At 37.0% G+C, this 24,816-nt stretch overlaps 2 protein-coding genes and 1 long non-coding RNA gene across 4 annotated transcripts in view; 1 reads left to right on the top strand and 2 right to left on the bottom strand.

Moving 5' to 3' along the window:
• VPS37A (VPS37A subunit of ESCRT-I) overlaps positions 1 to 8,252 on the bottom strand; it is a 38,846-nt gene extending 30,594 nt beyond the window's left edge. The window contains exon 1 of the mRNA XM_067722074.1: positions 7,801 to 8,252. Coding sequence (XP_067578175.1) covers positions 7,801 to 7,925 — 125 coding nt within the window. The 5' untranslated portion in view covers positions 7,926 to 8,252. The remainder of the gene's footprint in view (positions 1 to 7,800) is intronic.
• CNOT7 (CCR4-NOT transcription complex subunit 7) lies at positions 7,661 to 24,343 on the top strand. 2 transcript variants are annotated; one of them, XM_067722080.1, is made up of 7 exons: positions 7,661 to 7,683; positions 9,956 to 10,166; positions 12,027 to 12,220; positions 15,587 to 15,748; positions 18,491 to 18,635; positions 20,967 to 21,077; positions 22,711 to 24,343. In XM_067722080.1, exons 2-7 carry the CDS (start codon positions 10,050 to 10,052, stop codon positions 22,837 to 22,839), a joined length of 858 nt encoding a protein of 285 aa, XP_067578181.1. In that variant the 5' UTR covers positions 7,661 to 7,683; positions 9,956 to 10,049; the 3' UTR covers positions 22,840 to 24,343. The 2 variants fall into 2 exon arrangements, with proteins under 2 accessions (XP_067578181.1, XP_067578180.1); XM_067722079.1 differs by lacking the exon at positions 7,661 to 7,683 and adding an exon at positions 8,282 to 8,477.
• Positions 20,743 to 22,763, bottom strand: LOC137216165 (uncharacterized). Its single transcript, XR_010939621.1, has 2 exons — positions 21,320 to 22,763; positions 20,743 to 21,058 (listed from the first exon to the last, which is right to left on the bottom strand). It is a non-coding gene; the product is annotated as an uncharacterized lncRNA (long non-coding RNA).
• Positions 24,344 to 24,816: the final 473 nt, after the last annotated feature.

Genomic DNA, 24,816 nt, shown 5'->3' with positions numbered 1-24,816 from the left:
CTGACTTTTAAAAAGCAAATCTGTAACAGTGCTGGAAAGCAAATAGTACCATAAACTGACAAGAAGCTTTGAGGAATCTTAGAAAGATAAAAAAAGATGGGATTAGATTTAAGGAAAAGATCAGCGTTAAAAAAAATAAAGAAAATAAATACAGGAACTAATGACGACCCAAAACATAAGACCAAAGCAAAGTAGGAGCAGTCTGAAGGTCCTCCAACCCCTTGAACCGATTCAACGCAAACCAGAGGGTGTAGGGTAGGGCAGGAGCGCCTCTCAGGGTAGACACTGCTGGGACACGTTGGCCAGCAGGAAGCTAGAGCACTCTCCTGGTGCCCCGCTTGTTCCAACCAGAGGACAGCAGTAGTATCTGCCCCCTGAACAACACGGGGATGTAGCCTCTAAGGTAGCAATGCCTTAGGAAGCTACTGACTCCCAGGAAGCCTCCATTTCCAAAAGACAGCTAACAGCTTGGCCCATAACAAAGAGAGTCATTCTTTTTCACCTATCACCTGAGGCAGGGTATGGTAAACAGAATTAAATATCTACAAACAAGTCAACCAGGAATCTCAAATACAGAAAAGGTTTGAACAAAACAAAACCACGCAAAGCGTGCATCAAACTCAACAAGCCCCAAACACAAAACTTCAAGGAAACAGAGTTAAATGAGCAAACAGAAGACTATCAATTTGTATAATACCCTGAGAGGAACAAAAGAAAATAGCCCTTGTGTTACCGAGTCCAAGCTCGAGCTCTTCGCTGCACGACAAGCCAATATATTGAGAGACGAGTTGTTGGGGTAAGGAATAGCGACTTCATTTGCAAGACCAGCAGATCAAGAAGATGGTAGACTCGTGCCCCCAAAGAACCATCGTGCCGGAGTCAGAATTCGGGCTTCTTTTATACTAAAAGGGGAAGGAGTAAGGCCAAACATTTCCTGTTTCCGGTCAGCCTCCCGAGGGGATGCGTTAATTTCTATCTCCCTGCAGTCATTCACAGGTGGGCCTGCTCAGGAGCTAAACAAAGGTATTTTAGCTTAATGCTCTTTACCTGGGAGGCAGGGCTCCCAGATATGGGCCATGATGTATAATTGAAGCTAATAGGCAACATCCCTTTAGTAATTAACTTGTAATAGAATACAAAGGTTCTTCCTTATTAACATTTGCATTCTCTCCCTCTCTCTCCCTCTCTCTCCCTCTCTCTCTCTCTCTCTCTCTCTCACTCACACTCACACACACACACACACACACACACACACACACACACACACACGTTGATATGAAAATGAATAATTAAGAAACTGGAAATTTAAAATAAATAGCTAAATAGCTCAAATAGATGGTTCAGTGCTCTGCTTGGAAGATGCTTCATACTGTATCTTTCTCTTGGAGAATATTGATGCACTTTAGCATATTAAAGGCTTTTAGAAATTCTAGAATACTCGATTTTGTTTTCTATGTCTGTTTGACATGGACCACTTATTTTACAGTAGTTTTTGAACAGTGTTCTGTAGAAGACGTTGAATCATGACAGAGATGTGCACAGAGCTATAGGAACACAGAGGAAACAACCTAACCTAAACAGGGATGGATGGGTATTCGGATTAAAAAACAGTATCTGAGCTACATTTAATAGTCAAGTAAGGGGCTTCCCTGGTGGCGCAGTGGTTGAGAGTCTGCCTGCCGATGCAGGGGACACGGGTTCGTGCCCTGGTCCGGGAAGATCCCACGTGCCGCGCGGCTAGGCCCGTGAGCCATGGCCGCTGAGCCTGCGCGTCCGGAGCCCGCAATGCGAGAGGCCACAACAGTGAGAGGCCCGCGTACCGCCAAAAAAAAAAAAAAAAAAGTCAAGTAAGAGTTAACCTTAGGAAAGAGAATCGGGGAAATGAAGTGTACATTCTAGACAAGAGGAAACACAATTAGGAAAGCTTCAGTAGGAAATAATAACTCTAAGAGTGTCCATATCCTTTGCCCTAAAGAAACTTTACATTGTGTCTGCTGACATGTTTCCATCAGTCACATCACCACCTTCTGTGACAACCAGGCTTTAAGCTAAGGAGGCTGGCAAGAGTTAGGAAGCTACTGAAAGGAATAACATGGTCAAATTCAAATTTTAAAAAGATGACTCTGGCACCCATGTGGAAGAAAAAAGTAAGGGAAGAAGACTGCAGGCAGAGAGAATAGTTACAATCCAGTGGTAGCAGGGATGACCAAGTGAAAACAGGATGACCAGGTTTTTGGCTTAGGTGAGCAGGCAGTAGAGACAGCTTGGAAGGAGTTCAGAGGTAGGAGGGGAGGAGTAGATGTGGTTGGATTCAACTGGCAATGGAGAAATGACGACCTGTGTGGTAACTTTTTTTAAAAAGCAGGTATGGACTGATACTACTATAGGGAAAATTAACTAGGGATAGCACTTGAGTGTTACCATCTATTTAGGAAAATTTTAAAATGGTAACATGCTTTATTGTGTCATATACTCTGAAATTATAACGTTTAATCACTGGTTATAGACTATGATTTAATGTATCAAATTAAAATTCACTTAATTATGGGATTGTTTGATATACATAACTTTTAAGTTCACTATAAGAGTTTAAATTTAGAGTCAAAATATTGACATTTTGTAGGTTTCTGTAGCTTCAATAGGCTAAGGCACAGCAGATTCTTATAGTTTTTTATTGCAACAAGTCAAGGTGATTTTCTTCCCCAAGAAAATTTTACTCTCAAATACCTTTAAGAGTTAGAAAGGTACATGAAATGAAGGCAGTTGCTTGTAGTACAAAAGGGTGTGATTGCAAACTGGTAAAATGGAGAAGAGCAGCCCAGTAAATAGGACAGCTACTCTTAAGCTCAAAGCAAGCACTGTTATGTGGGAACTGTTGCCAGATCTTTCCATTTTAAAAGAAAAGTTGGAGAGGGCAAAGGCTATATGGGAAATCTCTGTACCTGCTGCTCAACTTTTCTGTAAACCTAAAACTGCTCTAAATAATAAAATCTATTTTTTAAAAGTTGGAAATTTGGATATTTTAATGAAAAATCTCAAATTATGTCGACAACAGATCTATTAAAAAATACAACACTAGACAGGTTAAAACATATACACATATCCTCTCATTACAAACTTTTTGTCTTATCAAGTTTGCATGTGAGTCCTTATGAGCTGACAGTAAAAACTACAAAAAGAAAGGTTTGGAATCTAGGCTTACTAAGAAACCCATGAGTTTTATACCTGAGAACAGGGGGTTAAACTTAACAGCTATAGGGTAGAAAATTATACAAGAGCAGGCTCTCCAAAGATGTTATAAGGTTTTTTAAAAGAATCTGGGTAATCAGAAAGAATATCCAAGGACTGGCAACAAAAGAAGATTTCAAAACAATTTTTAAAAACTATGAGGTTGGCACTATTATATTTAAGATACAAAAATAAAATAATTGGCATTTACAGAGTACTTACTGTGTGTCCAATAACATTCTAGTTTCTTTACATGTATTGTCTAAAATCTTTCAAAATGAAATCTTACATTTCATTTGTGAAGAAAAGAACTCTCTGGAATGGACATGCTTTCTGAATGGAAAGTCAGAAGTAGTCCTGCCAGAGGCAAGTGAGCTGTAAGCTTGTGAGCAATTCATAAACAATAAGCTGGCTAGATCCATGTAGGCTAAGAGGCAAAGGTTCCAGGCACACTGATTCTATGCAGTGGAAAGAAGGAATACAATCTGCTGCCTGTTTACTGTGTGTCAGATACTCTAATAAATGTTTATATATATTACTTAAATACCAACAATCCTGCAGAATAAAAATCACAATTCCTGATTCTACAGATGGGAATTGGAACTCAGACTTCACCTAAGTCATGTTGCTTTTCCCAATGTCAATAATTTTTGCTTGTTTGCATTTATGTTCCTCAAATTCATTTTGTCTAACATCTCATACCAGAGTGAAAAAGAAAGCAATTCTGATAAAAATAACTCCCAAATTAGATTTTCTGATTAAAAATAAAATAAAAATAGCACCAGAATTACCACATAACTAACTGATTGTTAAAACGGAGAAGTCCTTTACTTGAGAGAGCTGATCTCCCTAAGTAAAAGGTAACAAAGAGTACTATTTGTATAACTTTGAATTTATATAGTTAATTACAGATAACAATGACAAACACAGCTCCAGGTTGTTCCTTCAGAGCTAAGGAAATAAAATAATAAAGAAGCTAATAACTGTAGATACTGTGAGAGAGGAAAAACCAGGATAGTAAGGATAGTAAAGTAACTGTTGAGCTACCATCAGATTTTAGTATTTTCTGATTGCAGGGTCAATGCAGGGAGATACTTAACAGCTTCAGTTCGAAGAATCTTTAAATACTGGAATTAGTGAGTATCACTTGGGGCAGTTTCAACTGCAAGTATTAATAATTGAGAAACCAGGCCAGAAGTGTCTTAAACAGTGAGGGGTTATTTGTATGTATAATACAAATGTATATGTATCGTATAATCTTATACAGCAAGAAGTCCGGAGGAAGGAAGTTTCCAGATCTGGTTAATTCAGCATCACAATATTATCACAGACTTTCCATCTTTCTACTCTACCACATTCATTAGTCAGTCTGCTTCCGTCATGATCCAAGCAGTTCTAGATGTTCCACGTAACACAACGATATCCAAAACACAAAGCATTTCCTCTTAGACACTACTATTACTAAGAAAATGTTTTGAGCAGCTCCCCAGCAGACCTCTTCTCCAACCCACCACTCCACTGACTAAGATTAGGTCAAGTATCTTGCTTCCACAATAACTAGCAATGGGAATGAGACCATCATCATTGGCGTAAACAATCATTATTTACCTAAGCAGGTTGAAAGAGCACAGCCTCCATTAAATAACTGGTCCCGCAGACCAGGAACCCATATAAAAATAATGTTCTTCCAAGAAATCAGAAGAAATGGATTTAGATGGGAAATCAACAGTGTCTCTTAGAGTGAGCTTCTTTAGGAAGTAAAAGAAACAACAGAATTAGTTCTACTCCTGCCTGTAAAGTCAGGAATTTTAGTGGTAAATTGAATACTGTGATGACTGTTATTTAGAAGGTGGAATAAAATTCTTGAGCCTAGTAATCTATATAACTTTGTTTCCATTTTCATAGCAGACAAATGTGTTATTATATTTTGGGTAAACACTTTTTTGGTCATCATTATGACAGTGTCCCATTTGCCCTGCCTTACCAGTAAGACTTAGATGAGGAAAAAATACACATAAAATTCAGCTAACCTTTAGGAGAGGCCTGAGGAAGATGAGGAGGTAGGAATTTCTTAAGGTAACTGAAAAGAAGCTTACATTAATTAGAGAAAGAGAATTAAAGAGACTCTTTCCTGAAGTGGGATTTTTTTTTTAATTATAAGGAGTTGGAAGGTAGATGAGAGAATGGGGGTGGGAAAGGTTATTGAGGAGACGAAAAGAAGTCAGACGCTTTCATGGCCAAGAAAGAGCTACTAACCCTATATTTAGAGAAGGGATAGAATATTAAATGTGAGGCAGGTGGGCAGCATGCAACAAGATATTAATACTCGTAACTGAGGAAGTTTTCTATTATTCATTAAAATACTGTTCGAAACATTCTTTGAACTTTTAAAAAGTGCACCTTCAGAATAACCAATCGCAGTGTCTTTTTATACAAAAATCTTTAAGCATAAGTTGTAGTATTGAATTTGGTTACTCAAGCAACATATTTTCAGATACTGCACACATACATCATTTTTACCAGCTAGTTTTAAAAGGTATGTCATGAGTTAAAAGGGAAGACTTAACAAGAATAGGTAGAAGACATTTTTTCTGGGATCATACCATTCTTTGAAAAATGGAAGTACATGACCTCCTTAACTGTCACCAGAATTATCCAAGTATAGTTTATAAATGTGAAATATTTCAATAAAAACTTCAAATATTTTTATAAAAGAACTTAAAAGAATCAAGTACTTAAAGTTAGCTGTTCATAAAACATTACAAATGTGTAGATAATATCACATGTCTGATTATGTCCATAATTTCTGGCTCAAAAAATAACAAAATAGATCCCTTCTGCATTTGACTCAGAGTATTTACCGATCCTCTTAAGCCAACTGCAGAAATCCTTAGATTAGCAATTCCTGCCTTAGAATCTCACCTTATTTGAAGGCCAAAAAAATATACAATAAATTTCACATCAATCGCTTTCCTTATTTACCAGCTTTAGCAGCAAGGGGCTTTGGAATATTTGAAAAATTCAACTCCAACCTCAAAGAATAAAAATTTGCCAGCAGTGAGAATACCTAACAGAATATACTAAAGGATTAAAAGCAATTAATTCCAAAAGTATGGTTCTAAAAAGTATTTTGGCAATAGTAGTACTAGCATAGTATACAGTCTTCCAAGGCGATGCCTTCTAAGGAGACAAACTTTCGTTGTTTGTTAAAAAGGAGTCACCTTGTTTCATAAGCATATTTTGTAAGAGTAGCTCTTACAGGTTAGTAGAGAATACTATTTGGAGTAAGACTGACTTGTAAGAACTCTATGAACTTAATTTTCCAAAAAGAAAGCCACAATTAAATCAAATACCATGCCATTCTTTCCTGTTTAATACCACAAATTCTCACCTTTCTAAAGTTCTCAACAAGCAGAACAATTGAGACAAAGAACCAAGAAACACCTGAAGTTCAATCAGTAATAGGCCTCATTTTAGCCAAACTCATTTTGCAGTGATTTTTTTCTTTTAACACTATATCTAATTTAAAACTATTCTACACTATAACTTGCTTGGGAAAAAATCCTTAGTGTAACAGATAAAATGGCTCCTAGAAGTTCCTTCCACAGGAATTAATCAATTTTAATACCTCTGAATATATATATTTCAAATGTATGAAAAGTCTATTAAGATGTTGACATCTTTACATTAAAATACGTGCTGACACTCAAGTAAATATACTTGCAAAATCCATATAATATAAAGAGGCAGTTCTAATTTTTAAAAACCACTAGAGGTCACAGATTTTTGCAATATAAAGGGCTGCAGCAAACCAGTTTACAATAAAAACAGTTGAATTAATTTGAATTGCAAAATATTTCTAATCTGACCACGCTGGAAATGAACAACTCATACAACGCCAAAAGAACAATCAAGATGACTCTAAGGCAATTCCCGAGTGTGGGAACAAGAATAACGAAGTGAGAAATGAACAGAGACTGATAGTTGCCAGCTGGGGGGAGGTGGTTAGAACGGGGTAAATCTTCTATTAGACACTTCAGAGGATTGAGTATGTCACTCCCAGAGAAGAACTCACTGGTGAAAACTGTCTTCCCTTCTCTTTAATGTTGAAACAGTTTTGGGTTTTTTTCAAAAATGGTCCACTATTTGTGAAACTTGGAGATCACTCTTCACGATTCTTTTTACCCAAGTACAGAATTTTAACAATTCTGCCAACGCGGCAAACAGGTGGGCAAAGGGAAAGATTAGTGAGGAAGCCGGGCAAAGCAAGGCATACTGGAGACAGACTATGAGATAGATTACAGTCAGCAGCGCTGTTGTCAGGAGGGATGAGCAAATCGCAATTAGAGGAGCTGAGCAGTGGTGGGGCGGGACGGAGGGAAGGAGGGCCCGGAAGAAAATCCTGAACGTGGGTCAGGGATAGGAGAGCAAGCGTGAGAGGCAGGACGAAGGGAGGTAGGTCAAAAGGCGGCAGCTGGCGGGAGTCGGCCTGAGGAGCTGCGAGTGTAGTTAGGACCAGCCCGCCCTCCCGCCCTACTTTTTCTTCCTGTCGGAGAGGCGGCGACCAGTCACCTGGAGTGTGAGTTCCGGAGGGACTCGATCAGCCGCTGCTTCTGCTGTTGGAGGCTGGTGAGACCACCGGGGGACCCAGCCGCGGAGGAGGAGGCGCTCTTGGTCAGGGGAAAGAGCCAGCTCATCCTCCACGGGTCCCCGGGCCCGAGGCCCTAGAAGGCTCTGGCCTGCTTCTCCCAGCTGCTCAGCCCGGCGGTTCCCCAGCGACAGAGGAGGAGCGGGCAGGGACGCCCCAGCCCAAGTGCTGGGGAGCCGCGTCTTCTCTAAGCAAACCCGGCCGGGGGTCCTCGGGGTCAGGGGGGCATGTTCTGTCTGCGGACAGCTGGAGACAGGGAACTCGCCGCCCGGGACCGGCAGTCCTCCCTTCACTGCCCTGACGCCCCAACCAGCCAGTCAGGACGCCTGACCGCGCAGCTCTCCACCACCCCAGCTTCCGTCACCTGCGTGCCCCGCCCTCTCTGCGTGTCGCGTCATCATCTGGCGCCCCCGCCTGGACGTGCGAGAAGCGACGGCGCAGCGCGGTGCGGTGCAGCTCCGGCTCCCCTTTCCCCCTTGCCGGGCGAGAGGTGTCTATGGGGCACCCGCCGCCGCCGCCGTCGTTGCCGCCACCCCCGCCGCCGTTGGGTGCTGTCTCTATGGCGAGGAGGAGGAGGAGAAGTGCGAGCTCAGCGACACAAGTAGATCTTGCCACAGACTTGCGGGGGGAGGGGCGGGTTGGAGAAGTAGAAAGGGGGCGGGAATGACGAACCTAAGCGGGTGCGCGATGGCGCCAGCTGGAGTGCAGCTAGCTAAGGGCTGGGCGGCGGGGGGAGGGGGGAGGGTAACTGGGGCTGGGGGGTATGTCAACGGGGTGGCGCAGAGTGATGACGCGAAGGCTTTGTACCTGGTGCTTCGATGCTGTGGGGCGGAAATTGGGAGTGGAGGGCGGTGGCCTAGATCCTTAGCTTCTCGTATTCCTTCACGCAGCGGTGCTTGGGAGTCCATCCGGCTCCGGTCAATGGTTATCAGCACCTTCGCTCTGGCTTTCTGCCAGGGAAGAGAGTTATCTGTGACTTGAGTGTGTCTGTACTGTCCTCGCGTTTCGTTGGGAACCCGCTGTTCGGAGATGCTACCTCCAGTAAAGAGAGGGGGCCTCTGATGCCTCTTCGGGGCTTCTGGAACTGTAGTAGAGAGAGGTGGAGGAAAGCAGTGTTCAACTACAGGGTCTTTCCACTGTGTGTGTGTGTTTGTGTTTGTGTTTAGCGAAGAGGGTTATAAAGGAAGGAGCCCCTGGATCTTTGGTTTCTGTTCTTAGAGCACTCGAGGTCACATTTGTGACTGCAGAGTTTAGAAGGGGCGGTCATAATTCCCTTTTTTACACTTTCTGTTATGATTTTTTTCAAAGTTGTGTGAAAAATGAAAGCGCATCTGGAATTTCCCTGCTCAAGAATCAATGTTGGTCTGTACTGCTCTCATTATATACCATGAAACCTGTGTTTAGGGACCAGAAACGTGACATGTGTGTTTGGTAACCAGGGAAAATGCTCTGGTTTTTAGGAAATTAGAAAGAAAAAATTTGAAATGCAGACCCTCTATTGCTTTTTTTCTTTCTCCCATGCACAGTTACAGACATGGAAACAGTTTCTGTGGCTGTCACTTATTGCAGAAAGAACTTTTTTTTTTAATTGGTTTACTTTTGGCCCCTCCAATCTGACTTGAATAAATTCCAGTAGATTTTGTAGTTAAATCAGACTTTGAATGTTCAGTTAATGAGGAATAAAAGTAAATACTATCTTTGCCCTAGTAACATCTGATCTGATCTTTTCACATGTGTATCAGCATGTCACTTTTCCTTTTTTTTCTGGAAAGGGATGTCTTTATAAAGTTTTATTCAGAGAGTGAGTTGAATTTATAGCAATTTTTAAGTAATGAAAAAATTTTAAAAATGATTAGTATGTACACAAAAAACACTTTTTACATAACATATTAGAACCAGGAAACCTGTGTTGTAGTCCTTTTTCTCCTACTGATTAGCTGTGTGACTTTAGACAAGTCACTTTCTAAACTTTGATTTTCTTATAAAGCAAGGACTGTGAATAGATAATCTCTTAGGTTTCTGTCAACTCAATTATTCTGTGATTCAGATTCTTCATATAGTTGTTTTTTATTTTGACAGGTACATAAATAAAGGATAAAGTATTTTACGAAACAAATCTTCAATCAAGTATAACATTTTGATGCTTGGCAGCTAGACTCCTTGTGCCCTCACTATGCCAGCAGCGACTGTAGATCATAGCCAAAGAATTTGTGAAGTTTGGGCTTGCAACCTGGATGAAGAGATGAAGAAAATTCGTCAAGTTATCCGAAAATATAATTACGTTGCTATGGTATGCCTATGAGCAAAATCCTTAAAATGCTTTTTATGAAAGAGGAAAGGGGATTTTAAACATCTTGAATTCAGCCCTTCTGCCTGATTTTTTTTAGTGATTAATTTAATTATAAAAAGAATTTTGTCAATGACCTCCAAATAAAGACCACCAAGAACACACCTGTAATATGACAAGTTGGGTTTCTTACTCATTGCACTGAGGGAAAATGCATTCTTAGAACCATGGGGCATTTGAGTAAGAGAGTGTTAGAAAGGACTTCTAGGATTTGTGCTTGTGGCAGGTGGTTTTAGGAAAGGAATAAGGAAGCAGGGCTTTGCTCTGAACTGGATGCTGTTAGTAAGCTCGGGTAATTCCATGATAGGGTATCTTATTGAGTCTCAACTAGAATGAGAGAAGACTGGAGTGGGGCTAAAGCCATAAAGAAGCAACAGTCACTCAGCCAAGATAGAAAGATGTTTGGTCATTTTTGTGGTTTGGACAAATGTCTGTGTTTTTGCGTATGTTCAGTCATGATTACAGACTGGCCTTGTCTGATGTTATAGTGTGAAACTGTTTATATTCAGCAGAAGAATGCTAGGACCTAGCTGTGAATGCCAGGTCTGCTCCTAGCAACATTAAGGCCTAATATTAATACCAGATGGAACTCCTGAATGTCTTTCTCAAACAAAAAAATTCACATTTCCCAGTGAAGCATTGTTGATCTGCAGTTTTTTGTTTGTTTTTTAATTACCAGTGGAGTTCCGTGGACACACTGTACTGTTAAGCATTTCTACTTTTGCACATACTGTTCAATCTGCTTAGCTTGTCTATTCAGTTAATTATTTTGCTTCTTTACTATTGTGTTTTGGCTTCTCTACTGTTTTCTAGATTATTAGCTTCGAGAAGTAAGAGATTAGTGTCTTAATCATCCTTTCTTCCCTGACACCTAGCGTAACACATAGCGTCCAATAAAGTGGTTGTTGAGTTGCACTGAATTTAGAAAAGTTTTAATTTCTTTACTGCTTCATATGAGTTGGTATTTAGATTTTGTTCTTAGTTTCCTAATTTGAATTTTAATACTAAACTGATATATTATTTTCTTAGTATATTTAATACAAATAAATTAATACTCTTTTTTTGGGAGGGGCAGGTTGATTGGTTAAAATATGAATATTTGAGTGTACATAGATAATGTCCTATTTAATAGATGTACTTACAATTAGAATGAAATTATTATTTTTTTCTAGTAGGAATTCATAGTGATCATTTCTTTCTCAGATGATAAGGAGTGACAGCATTAGAGATGTGTTTAACATTCTACAGGAATGAGTGGTGGCATGCAGTTTTTAGCAGTTTTTAAGGATGTGCTTTCTCTGGACTGTAGAGAGAGTACTGTTTTAGCCCAAGAAATTAGGAGGGTTTTGGTGTTTAGATAAACCTTACTTCAGAAAAGCAATCGGAAAGTATGGTGCATCTTCCATTCTTTTTAAACAGTTCTTCATTGGTTTTAACACTAGAATACTGTGAGCATAGTTTCACACACCGGTTGAGAAACATGAATTTGTGACTTTTTCTCCCTTCCTTGGGAATAGAGTACTCAGTTGCATTATTATGTGTATCTAATACATAGTAGTTTTTTACTAATATGATATTTAAAGTAAGAAGAAGTCGTTAAGTGTGCAGAGTTTTCTTTTATGGTTCTAAAAAGTAATGCTCTTCCTAGTTAAAAGGTACTTTGCAATTGAACGTGAATTGTGTAGAATATAATCTATAACAGGATTCTTTGACTTGTACCCCAAATTAATTATTTATTCTAGGAATATGTGGATTGTAGTTTCGACCATTTAGTAAATAATGAACCTTAAAACTATTTTACAGGACACCGAGTTTCCAGGTGTGGTTGCAAGACCCATTGGAGAATTCAGGAGCAATGCTGACTATCAGTACCAACTATTGCGGTGTAATGTGGACTTGTTGAAGATAATTCAGCTAGGATTGACATTTATGAATGAGCAAGGAGAATACCCTCCAGGAACTTCAACTTGGCAGTTTAATTTTAAATTTAATTTGACGTAAGTGGGAAATAAATTTAACCCAAACTTCTTTTTTTAGTTTAATTTTAGGAATTAATTTCCCTCAAGTATGACAAATGAAATTCTAACTGAATTTGGTGTCATTATCCTGGAAATATTTAAAACCTAAAATTTCAAAAGTTTGCGTTTCTTTTTATCATGGGACAAAAAAATTAGGCTAAAGAAGACTTAAATGCAAATACTTTGAGTTTTAGAGATGTTATTTGAAAAGTATGACTGCCACTATTTTGAAATTTGGAAAACTGGGTATTGAAAATACTTCTTGATTGAAAAAATTATCTTACAACATTAATTTTGCTTTCAAACTTTGAGTGCAATTTGCAATATATATGTTTTTGTTGTAACAGTTATCCTTGTGAAGAGATTTTTATTACGGTCATACTCCAGTGTATGAGTAGATTACACGTCACAGGTGGTAAGATAGTTCTTGGAAACTTGGGTGCATTTTCCTTTTAAATCAATATATATTCTTAGGTCAGTCCACAAAACCTTTTGTAAGTTATATATGGGAGAAGTAATAGTATCTTTGAGCCTGGTGTTTCTTTTAGAAACAATTCAGAATCGGAATTCTAACTCAAGCCCTGGGTCAAAACCCAGTTTCTTTACTCACAATACTTCTGTATCATTGGTACGAGTAGTCTTGATAGCTTAGGGAAGTTTCCAGTGTTTTGGGGTAAGGGCAGATTGTTTACAGACTGACTGTGAGATGGGGAAATGCTTAATACATTTTGAGTATATTACTATACTGCACTATCCTTCTATTTGACTGCCTCTGATTGTTTCATATGATCTAACATCCGATTTGAAAAACTGTAAAAGAAGCTGTAGGACAATTAATGGTAGTGCCACGTAAGAACTTCCATTCTCTGTAATGTGATACTTAGCATATAAGATCTAAAGAAAAGCAGGGCTGATGAATTCAGAGGGTAGTGTTGTCAATGATGCAATAGTATGGCTTCTAATTGCATTATGTTTAGCCTGACTCTTTGTTTTTACTCTGTTGAATTTAATAATATACGCTCCAGAACTTGGTAGAGGGTGAAAGGTACTCATCTATATTAAAACTGATAATAACCATTTATATGTACTGTAGTTTCAAAAATTCCCTTTTATCCTTTTCCCAAAAGATAACCCTTTTTAAAATCAGTTCTTTACCATTTCATTTGTTCCATGTTACCTTTTTTCCAAGCTGATCATTAGAACATTGGTCTTTACTAAGATACTGCTGTGATCGCATTACGTGAGTAGGTGACCATTAAGTGTCTCAGTTTTGGTAAAGTTGACATTTTTCTTTTCTAGAAACATCCTTGTTCTAATAATAACTGCTTTATTATTACAATCTCTGAAAGACGTTTTTTTCTTATACAGAGAGGGCTACTGTAGTTTTGCCACCATTCATACTAATGTTAATATCTTAATAGATGTTTAAGGATACAGTGAAAAATATTATTTAAGTAGAAAGGGTCAGTTGGAAGATAAAACCAGTTCTACCTAATGTGGAGAAAGAGCACCATGAATCTTGGATATTTTGAAGAAAGATGAAAATTGACTTTTTTATTGAGTGCCTAGAATGAATGTGTCAGCAGCTGTGCTAGGCCCCAGGGACATAGTGTTGGGGAAAGTTGGTCATAGTCATTATAACTTAGTGTTTCTATAACTCTTCTGTCAGCTTTCTATTGCCAAAGTCCAATGTTTGGGAATTTGCTCTAAACTGAATTTGGAGTTGATATGTACATGAAAATTAAAGTATAATTTGATACTTGATCATAAAACACCAGAGGTACTCATCCAGGTCTCTCTCCTGGAGGCTGTGATTCATTAGGTCCAGGTGTGGGACTTGGGAATCCATATTGTTACTAAGTTCTCTGAGCGATTGTTATCATTGGTCAGGTTTGGGAAATACTGACTTGAATAGTGCAGTACTCCTTGGTGATATAACATTGAACAAAACAGACAAAAATTATTGCCCTCTTCAAGCTTAAATTCTGATTGAGAGAGAGATAATAAACTACAATAAAAGTAAAGTGAACATATGGCCCAGAATAATGTGTGCCTGGAGAAAGAATCTGGTATGCCTTTGGTTGGTTATAATTGCTAAAGCATGTCTCTTAGCATTGGGGCATGATGAGTGAGATTCTACTTGTTTAAGGTACATATTTTAGTATAATAAGGACAGTAATATCTGTTGTGTAATGAAAAAACTTGGATTTATTCAGATACCCTTCTGTAACAAGGGTTTTCCAGGGAAATTTTCCAGGGAATTTTGACTTACAGTGATCGTTGTGGTTCCTCTCTGTTTTTAAATATTTCAGTTGCTAGTTTTGTTATTTTTCAAAGACATTTAATAGTAAATTGATTTCCAGAGAGTAGACCATAAGGATACTTTTTGGCCTAAGTGTAATGTTCCTTTTGGTTTTATTAAAGCTTTTGTAGAATTTTTTTTTTGCTAAGTGGTAAAAACCAGTATTCTCACAATTTTAAAAGTAAATAAAAGGAAACAACCAGTGGGCAATGCATGAAATACTTTTCATTTATTCTCAGGAACATACTTTCATTTTGATCACCTTTTTGATTTAATATAATGTTTTGGATACCTGTGTGTTTGTGCTTAGAAATTAGAGATGGCTTTCTTTTTGGCTTAAGTAAAATCTTGAAAGATTGGTTTATATTTAGATTTCCTGGCTTGATTTTTGGGAGGTAATCTTCTAGGAGTAAGGTTGTTAGAAGAAGAAATTAATGCTATTCTAGCAGAGCCCTTCATTTGAAACAGTTTACTGCTTATTAGAGCTATTTGAAAGGCTCATCATTAGTGAGAGGAGGCATCTCCTTTTTCTTTAAGACGGAATGTGGTTTAACTCAGCCACAGCAGATGTTTTCTACTCAGTCTCTTTCCTGCTGAGAGCCCGGGAGATAGACACAGGCCTTCACCCCCGGGGCCTGCAGCTCCATTTGGCAGCATTAAAAGGGCTGCTGAGACTGAAAGCCCCCGATAAGAACACGTCTCTTACTTTGTGGTGGTAGCCACTGGTTAGAAGAAGACCCTTTGTTTCAAATCCAGTTAAATTTACTTAACTTGTGAAAGGCTAATGAAATTGATAGTAAAGATGAAAATCTCACCATTGGACTGTTGTGAATGATTACTTACCACATGAACATTTTTCTAAAATACTAAATGACCTTTGTACTTAAGTTGTGTTTTCATTCCATATATGTGAAGCATTGGAATAAATGGGCCCAAGCCCATTCTCTCTCTTGATATTTCTGGCGCTGTAGTTGTAGATATAAGTGGGAGAAAAACAGTTTGAAGTATGGCACTTTTGAATGTTTTTCTTTTTCTTCTGCCAGGGAGGACATGTATGCCCAAGACTCTATAGAGCTACTAACAACATCTGGTATCCAGTTTAAAAAACATGAGGAGGAAGGAATTGAGACCCAGTACTTTGCAGAACTTCTTATGACATCAGGAGTAGTCCTCTGTGAAGGGGTCAAATGGTTATCATTTCATAGGTAAAAAGATTACATTGAAAATGGCATTTGTGTTATCATTTCCTGGCTGCTTCACACTTCACTTGGGTCACTGTGTCAGCAATTTCAGGCTTAGTTACAAAAAATTGGCTGCCATGTAGCAGTCTCCTAACTCTTGACAGGCTAATGTTGGTCTGCTTAAAGATGAATTTAATGATATGGGATCCATTTTGGACTAAGAGACAGTATTGCATGTGGAAAGAGCACAGGCTGGAAAAATAGACCTTGGTTTAAATTCAGCAGTGCCATTTGGAATCTTTGTTACCTAGGGTTATTTAACATTTCTAAGCCTTAGAATGAAAACATTTATTCATTTTTCAAAAAAGTTATTTATTATCTACCATATGCCAAGCACTGTGGTAAGATTCTAGGCATTAAGCTACGAACAAAATAGAGTAAAATCATTTCATGGAGTTTACATTCCGGTGGGAGTAGGCAGACAATTTTTTAAAATGATGAGATGTATATTGTGGTTTGTTAGATGGTGATTAAGTGCTATGGAAAAAAAATGGCAAAGAGAAAGCTAGGGGTGGGTCTCTGTGGTGGATTTTAATGTTTTTTTTTTTTAATAGAGTGTCAGGAAGAAATCACTTAGAAGAATTATCTTACAGAATTGTTTTAATGGTCGATAATAACATATTTAAAGCATCTAGTAAAGTGCTTTACACACAGTAAATTCTCAATAAGTGGTAGTTTTAAATTCTTTCTTATCATAAAATAAAATCAGATTGTTGAAGAGAATTTCTGGAAAGGAAATTAATTCCATTTTGTAAATATAGACTTTTAGGTAAGAGAAAGAATTTTCCTATCTAAGTAAACTAAATTAAATTGGCAGCCCAGGGACTAATAGTGACCTTGGGAATTTTATTTGGCTTCTTGTTACTGTTTTAAAAATCACTGCATTTTGCATATATTAATGTTCTTATACTTGGTCCACTTCACACATTTAAAACAAAAAAAGAGTTTCTGCGTGCTTTAGAATTTCCAGTGCTGGCCTGTGTAATGAATGAGAATAGTGAAGGACTGTTCATACTGTCAGCTTCAATGCAGTACTAAGCAGTAATTTTTGAGTTGGAGTATTGAGCATACCAATTTCCACCTATCATCTTTTTTCTCTGTTCTCCATTTGAGCCTATACCTCAGGAGATGAGGCTTAAGTCTCTGGTAATTTCAGGAACGTTTTTTGAGTTCTTTTTTTTTTACTTTCCTGGTCATGAAGATACAAAAGAACTGGAAAGCATAGTCCTGTTTTTTTATTACTATGTATGACAGGTTCTTTCTTTCAAAAAATACCCTGAGCAAATACCCTATGCTAGGTACTAGGATAAGATGAACAAAAACAGAAAGGGGTCATGTCTTCTTAGAGTTTAGAGTCTGGATTAGACTCTGATATATTTGAGTATTTGTCAAGATATGTTAAGATTTTATTCTACTAAATGTCATTAAATATTTTCTTCATATTCTAACCTATTTCTAGTAAATAAAGACTGGTTGAAGAAATTTATAAATCCTAAACTCTAATATGATCTTCGTTTTACTAGTATTGATGCTAAGCAAACATACTGACATATTTTAGGTAGACAGCAAAGTTAGTTACTTCCTTGTTAGGTACCAGAAATTTAAAGGTTTCTGCTGTTTATTGTTTATTCCTTGATATTCTTTAATGGTCTTCAATGTAAAAACATTTTTTTCTCTTTTTAAAGTAAGAAGTGAAATTCTAAACATTGAATAAAAATTTTATTTGTAATCTCCCCTGAAAGATATGTTAAATAGCATCTCTCATCATTTGAGTCCCAACTCTGTGCCATAAGGAAAAAAAATTAAGATGTGACACCTACCCTTTAAACGTGGAGAAAACAATACATGTGCTTTAAAGGGAAGTACAAGAAAACAGCTTGTCTGAGAAATCTGCGGGAGCTGAGCTCTTGAGGGAAGGCATCCTGTGGGAGGTCCTTAAAGGAAAGGTAGACAGGGAAAAGAAGGGGTGTGATTGTGGCACGGGAGTGTAGAGAGGTATTGATATAAAGCTGTGGAAAAGCCAAACAGTAGGGAGAGGAGGTGTTGATTTGAGTGTGGGAGTTGGTTTTTTATTTTCTAGATACTAGTTCTCAGCCTTTACTACCTTCGCTTCAAGGTTCAACATTACCATTAGTATCTCTTGGGGATTGACATAGGAACAAAATTTTGAGGGAAGAGAGTATCATTAATAAAATCACTTAAGGGAAGTGAAGATACTTTGTTAGGGAATTACCGTTTGGGTTTTTGAAGTGTATGACCTTGTTATGTAAATGATGGGAAGATATGAATTATTTTTGCCTTCTGAATGCCAGTTTTCCTGCGTCATTTGACATTTTTGCCAAGTTTCCTTTCATCTTTATTTTTTGAGCTATCTGCTATGGACAGTTTGATACTCTTTAGAGAGTTCTATTCAAGGATTAGCAAAATAGTAGTTCAGTGACTACACGCTTAGGAGGGTGGTAGAGATCTCTGTATATTGGTATCCCTGAATGATGAAATGACACTGTAAAAGATGGCATTTTTTTCCCATTATAATTGTAAACATGTTTATTTTCTCTTTTATTCTGTGTACTTTTTTCTGGTTCATTCTTTTTTTTTTTTCCGCCTACAGTGTGACTCACTTAAAAGTTGTATCAGAAAAAAATTTATCTTTTCATTTCTGTGGTATTTATGGTCCCTCTTCTTTATTCTTTCACCCTTTTGTAGTGGTTATGACTTTGGCTACTTAATCAAAATCCTGACCAATTCTAACTTGCCTGAAGAAGAACTTGACTTTTTTGAGATCCTTCGATTGTTTTTTCCTGTCATTTATGATGTGAAGTACCTCATGAAGAGCTGCAAAAATCTCAAAGTAAGGCTTCGAATGTCTTTATCTGTAATCAGCACAGTATTCTTTCAGAATGGGTGACTGACTTACAAGGTGCTGGGTTGGGATATTGATTTAAACCCTATTTTTAAGTTTTATGTTAAATGCGGTTACATTATCTGATTATTTGATTCCTTTTTTGCATAAATAAGTTTATAGGAAATCCTTTTTCAGAGCTTCAATATAGATTGGCAGAATAAATTTTCAACAAGATTTAAACAGAAGATCAGATTTTTGTCATTGCTTGCCAGATTGAACATAAACTAGCACAGAATCTGAGCCTCTCAGGCACAGAAGTCCAAGTTCTCACTCTCTTGCAACAGGCACATAATCTTTCCATGCAAGATAAAGTCTGAAGTGGCCAGCAATGTGCAGATATAGTCAGTTGTGTAGCAGAAAGAGTTTCTCCTTCAGCTTACCTTCATGAGAGATTATTTTCTTGGGTCTAGTCATAGGGTCATGTTACTAGGAGTAAATTACATAGCTAAAAGGGCTTTTTTCCCCTCCCCTGGCCCATAGATGTCAGCTTGTTAGTAGTAAGTGCTAGTGATTGGGTAGGTCCTGTCTAGACAGCAGCTTACATTCTGACACTGCTTACCATGTGTGTAATGATTTGTTACTTCTGAACATTAATTCTTTCAAAAAGAAAAGAAAGTGTCTTTATTAAGGAAAAAGTGCTCCTTTAGTCTTAGAATGAATTCATTACGGGGGTACAGACTCCTAAGGAATATAGTGGTTTTGTTTTTTCTGGTGTGTTTGTGTTTAAGCTGTAATTCAGGAAAAATGTTTATGTAAAGTGGTTGCTTCATAGAACCTACATCAAGGTTAATCAAGTTTTCTCCTCACCAGCTTTTTAGAAGTGCAAGGAAGGTTATACTTTTAGGAGATGGTAAAAACTTCAAGAGTTTTATGCAGAAAGAAATAATTTAGGAATTGAATAAGGAAACTTTGCTTTTGACAGATGAACTGATAATCATGAGAGTGGTCTTTTGTCCAAAGTTTGCTTGCCTCATTACAGGATATAGCATATAACCAGGGAAATTTTTAAGAAATATTACTTCACGTTTGTAGCACCAAAGAACAGCAGAATTCTGTGCAATTTGAAGAGACTACTGTGACTCAAGTGAACTTACAGTTGGTTATCCTCATTACTCTAGAAAGGGTACCCCCTGAAAGTATTGTGTGCTGAGAATCCAAGGTGTAAATGTTTTAATCTGGCTGTGGAAATCCTTTTTAAAATTGACATGTCTGTACAATGACAGTTTTGGGGAACAGAGAACCGAATTATTGTTCATTATGTGTATGTTGTTGAAAAATTTCTAAGCATATTAGGTATTCTGAATATGCCCCGAGTTAACAGCAGTGTTAAAATTTAGGTTAATGACAAAGGTACTTTTTAACCTATAGTCAGTGGTACTGAATAGCTCTATTCTGTTGCTCTCCTAAGCAGCTGCTAATGATACCTAATCCTTGTGCTATTTTTAGCTCTGAAGCAGCTGCTGTGCAAAGCACTGTTTCAAGCTGTGTTGTAGAGAAGGGCTAGTTTGGTGGTAGAGGCCTTAACAATTCAGAGAAATTTGTGTGTGTCCTTGGTCCTGATGTTTCTTTACTTTCTCTCCTCCCATTTTCCCCCTCTTTATTCTCCTTCCCTCACTCCCTCTCTCCTTCTTTTCTTGTATTCTTTCTCTTCCTTTCTTTCAATCTCATTATCTTTTTTTTTAATCCTAGCAATATTTACATAGGGTGTTTAGCAGACCCTTCTAAGGAGTTGTATTCTTATAACAACATAACCTTTTTAAACTAACAAAACCATAGTTAAGCACTTAGTGAATTCTTATGGATTTAATTATAACAGCTTTGTTTTGTGCAAATTATTTAGATGAAACTATTTAGAGATAGATTGGTGTGAAGCTTAAGAAAATTTGAAGTAACTGCCTACAGTCAGTTTTATAATAATTGATGGATGATAGAGGGACTGGATGTACTTGGCAAATGTTACCCGGTGTACCTGTTACCTTATATATGATCTGCTTCCCCCATATCTTTAGGGAAGTTATTTGCCTGCCACATGCCTTAAAGAGTATGATGAAGATAAATTTTCCCAATTAGGATCTCATTTATTAAATTATAAACATCTCCCCCATTCAACAAATACATCAGTAATTCACATTCTCTGTTTTTTTGCTGATCTTCATAAGGTCCATCTTTACATACTGAAGTTCATTTCTATTTTGGTCATTGTCTAAGTTATGTAATTTGTGAATTCGAGTGTTGCAATGTTTCTTTCTTTTGACAAGCCATTTTTCTTTCTTGTAGGGTGGTTTACAGGAAGTTGCTGAACAGTTAGAGCTGGAACGGATAGGACCACAGCATCAGGCAGGATCTGACTCATTGCTCACAGGAATGGCCTTTTTCAAAATGAGAGAAGTATGGAGACATCAGTGCATTTTTCTCAGTTGGTGGTTAGGTTGAGAACATTAAAATCTAATGGCAAAAGTTTTGGGGCAATAAGTACATATTAAGTGAAGTATATAATTATAAGTACCATATAAGTCATACTCACTACACTTGAATGAAAGTAATCAAAAGTCATCATAAGTCATCTTGAAATGTAGTTCAGAAGGCAATGAAAAAAATAAGTTCTTTGTAGAATAAAAAATTTAAACTACCTTAGAAGTCATGTAGGTCCAACCATATTATTTTTTAGGTGAGGAAGCTGAGGCCAGATGCAGGTAGCCTTTATCCAAGGTCATACACATTACTAACGGGAGAACTCCAGAGGACTTTCTGTTGGCCACATCAGTGTTGCTTCTGTCAAGTCAAGGAATCCATATGTTAAGTTTTCCCTGGCATTGGCTTCTCTTAGGTATTAAACTGCTGCTGAAACTACTATTTGCTCTTACCATTCTTCAGTTCTTTGAGGATTTACAGAGTAGGACTCATGCTTTTTAGTAGATTCTTACAAAGAGGTTTTGAATTCTAAAGGGGTTAAATCTGAAATAGTTAAATCAAAAACCATGCTGGGCAGACACTCCTTAACTGGCAAAAGACAGAGATAAGTTCTTCAAATATAAAGAAGTTAGGCATGGAAGAATGAAATTTAATGAACCCAGGCCTACTCTTAGGTTAAGTGACAGGTATACTTCATTGTAGCTAAATGCAAAGAAAAGAAAGCCAGTTGTGCAAAAACAAAACAGAGTGGACTTTTCTGCTTACAGAAGAGTTTTCCTTCTTGCAAAATATTCACTGTAGAATTCTTTTGAGTATATCCTCTTAGACATTAAAGAAATGACTGAGAATACTTCTGGGGATTTAAAACTTTTTGTAGAAATGTATTAATAATACATACAATAGAAAGCATATAGCTATTTTGCCAAGTGGTATTGATTCAGAAGTGATTTGGACTGTTCATGACAAGTAAATATTTTGTTTTGTACTTCTTCCCAGTGCTTCATTAGAGAATTAAGACAACGTTTTGAGTTCTCAGTTTTGTATTTAAAAATGCCTTTATGGTTCAGTTAATGGTAGATTCTCTGCTACTAATTTGTTATCTTTATTTTTCTTGGCTTTATTAAGGATAATAACCTAATCTGAATGTTCAGGGTTTGCTGTCCAGACATGTTTGGGGTTTGATTATTTTTAGCCAACTTAGCCTTGCACATAGACTCAAGGCTACTTATAAACCTAAACTTCCCCTCCCCTGCCCATTACTGGCTATTTTTATTCATTCTCATGATTAAGGATTATTAAATTAATGGAATAAAAATGCCTGCCATTTTTCCGTTACAAATTCTCAAAAATGGTCTGAGTGTTAATAGGAAAGGCGTTGTGTTTATACATTTTTTTGGTAGTCTTTTTCTTTGGTTTCTTTTGAGCTCTGTACTTCTTGAGAAAGTCAGTCTTATACGTTTAATTTAAATGTGTGGCTTCAGAGGAGCACCATAGAAAAGAGCTGTCATTATAGTTAATGAACAGTCAGTACTTACATTGCTGAAATATAAATTACCAGTGGTACCTTTTGGTTAAAATTATCTTTTTTTCTTCCAAAATTCCTTTTTAGATGTTCTTTGAAGATCATATTGATGATGCCAAATATTGTGGTCATTTGTATGGCCTTGGTTCTGGTTCATCCTATGTACAGAATGGCACAGGGAATGCATATGAAGAGGAAGCCAACAAGCAGTCATGACATGAAATAGTTCTTTTATTTTATTTGAGCTACGCACATGCTTGTATATAGGTTTTATCTCTGGTTGAATCCCTTGAACAATAGACATTACTTTTTTTTCTCTCATAGCTCATTTTATTTTCTGCCTTTCAGTACTAAGTATGACCATTCCTATCTCAGATCTTAATAAATAGAAAAGCATTCAGGTTAAATCTGGCCTTAATATACTTGTTAGTAGGCGTGTGTGACAGAGTGGGGAAAGCTATTCAGTACATCATATTGAATACTTTGATCAACATTACTTGAGCTTGGTTTTTTTCCCTTTCCTAAATTAACTAGCACTGACTGTAATTTATTTCCCTGTTTCATGTCTCCCTTCCATTCTGCAGGAGTTTTAGCTATTTGAGATTGTGGACCATCAATTTTGCACTTTAGAGAGTGATTCTGACTCAAATCCTCTGTTTTATCAGCAGTTTTGGCTTTTCTTGCTCTTAGCTGGAAAAATGACCATCTGCCAACTTTATACAGTATTTACTTGCTTTTGACCCACAGAATATAGAACATGCATTGTGCAAATGGTTGATTCAGCAAGACTACAAAAAAAAAAAAGACAAAAAAACTACTGAGGAGCTTAGTAACTGCTGTTTCTGTATGTAGTACTTAATCTCCCAAGCACATCTAGTGTCTGTCAGTTTCTAATTGGCATGTGTAGGCTGCTCTGTGACTGAAGAATTTTTCAAACCAGCTTTACACCCTTCAGGAAAAATCCTTTGTGATTGGATGTTTAGTGTCTGCCCAGAAACTGGTATCCAAGATGTTGAAGCTGCGGTTATTTTATGATAGCACACTTCCCTTGATCTGCTTCTTTTTATTCCATCGCTATTTACCCTTATTTTTAATTTTTAAAAATTTTATAGCCATACCTAATGATGCTCTTGCTTTGTTGATTACACAAATCAATTTCATTAAAATCCAAAGATTGCAAGTCTTTAGGTATATTTTGTACCAGATTAAATTAGAAGACAAAAAATTTGTGCTTTCATAGTTGCTACAAAGATAAATAATGGAGAGATTTGGTGCAAAACAACAAAATACAAAAAATATAAATTTATTAGCTATATACAGTGTAGCTAATAAAATTACCTGAGGAGTGTAATGCTTGTTTATTTTTTTGTGTATATCTTTGCAACCTATTTTATATATATTGACAAAAGAGACTGTGAAATATTTAGCCATGCAGAATATGTGACCAGATCAGAGCATGTGTAGGAAGACACTTTGGTAATCATTAACTCTGCCCTGAAATGATGGACTACAAGTTATGATGTGTGTTATCTGCACTTCAATCAGTAGTATTAGCAAATCTCCAAATGTTAGCCACATTGGTTTGTTTCCCTTGTACATTCTTTATTCATGATACTTCAATGCTGTAACTGGGTGGTCCTTTTTAAACAAAACATTTGTGAAACAGAGGGATTGTTTTTAAAGCTTTTGTAAATAAAGGCTTCAGAAATGTTTTCTTATATATGTTGATGACTAGTAATTTTGTTTCAGAAATATTTGGGGGCTATTGTGTTTTTTTTTTTTTTAATTTGGGCAACTGAACATAACTCAGTAACTTCATTAACTAGATGATTTTTAATCTCTTAATTGAAAAAATCAACCTGAGCCTTCTACATTTCAACAGTGTTGGCTTATTTTTTAATGCATACCTCAACTAGATGTTAAGACTGGACTTCTGTCTCCCCATTTATTCTGAAAGATGTACAAAGTAAATGCATTTGGTATAACTTACTGTGGCTTCTTTTAAAGTCAACACAAATTAGCAGCTATCTAATTGGTTTCTTTTTCTTTCGATCTTTTATAAAGATTGCCTTTTAAATAGCCATGTAGTTGCTGAATTTCAGTTTGTAGTTGCTGAATTTCAGAGTTTGTATCAATTTTTTGGTTTTGGTTTCTGTCTCCAAGAACTAATATATTTTATAACTTCTAAAAGAG

This window comes from Pseudorca crassidens, chromosome 21 (assembly GCF_039906515.1).
Source record: "Pseudorca crassidens isolate mPseCra1 chromosome 21, mPseCra1.hap1, whole genome shotgun sequence".
NCBI lineage: Eukaryota > Metazoa > Chordata > Mammalia > Artiodactyla > Delphinidae > Pseudorca > Pseudorca crassidens.
Note: the sequence above shows the minus strand (reverse complement) of the source record. Positions and strands in the feature narration are given on the sequence as shown.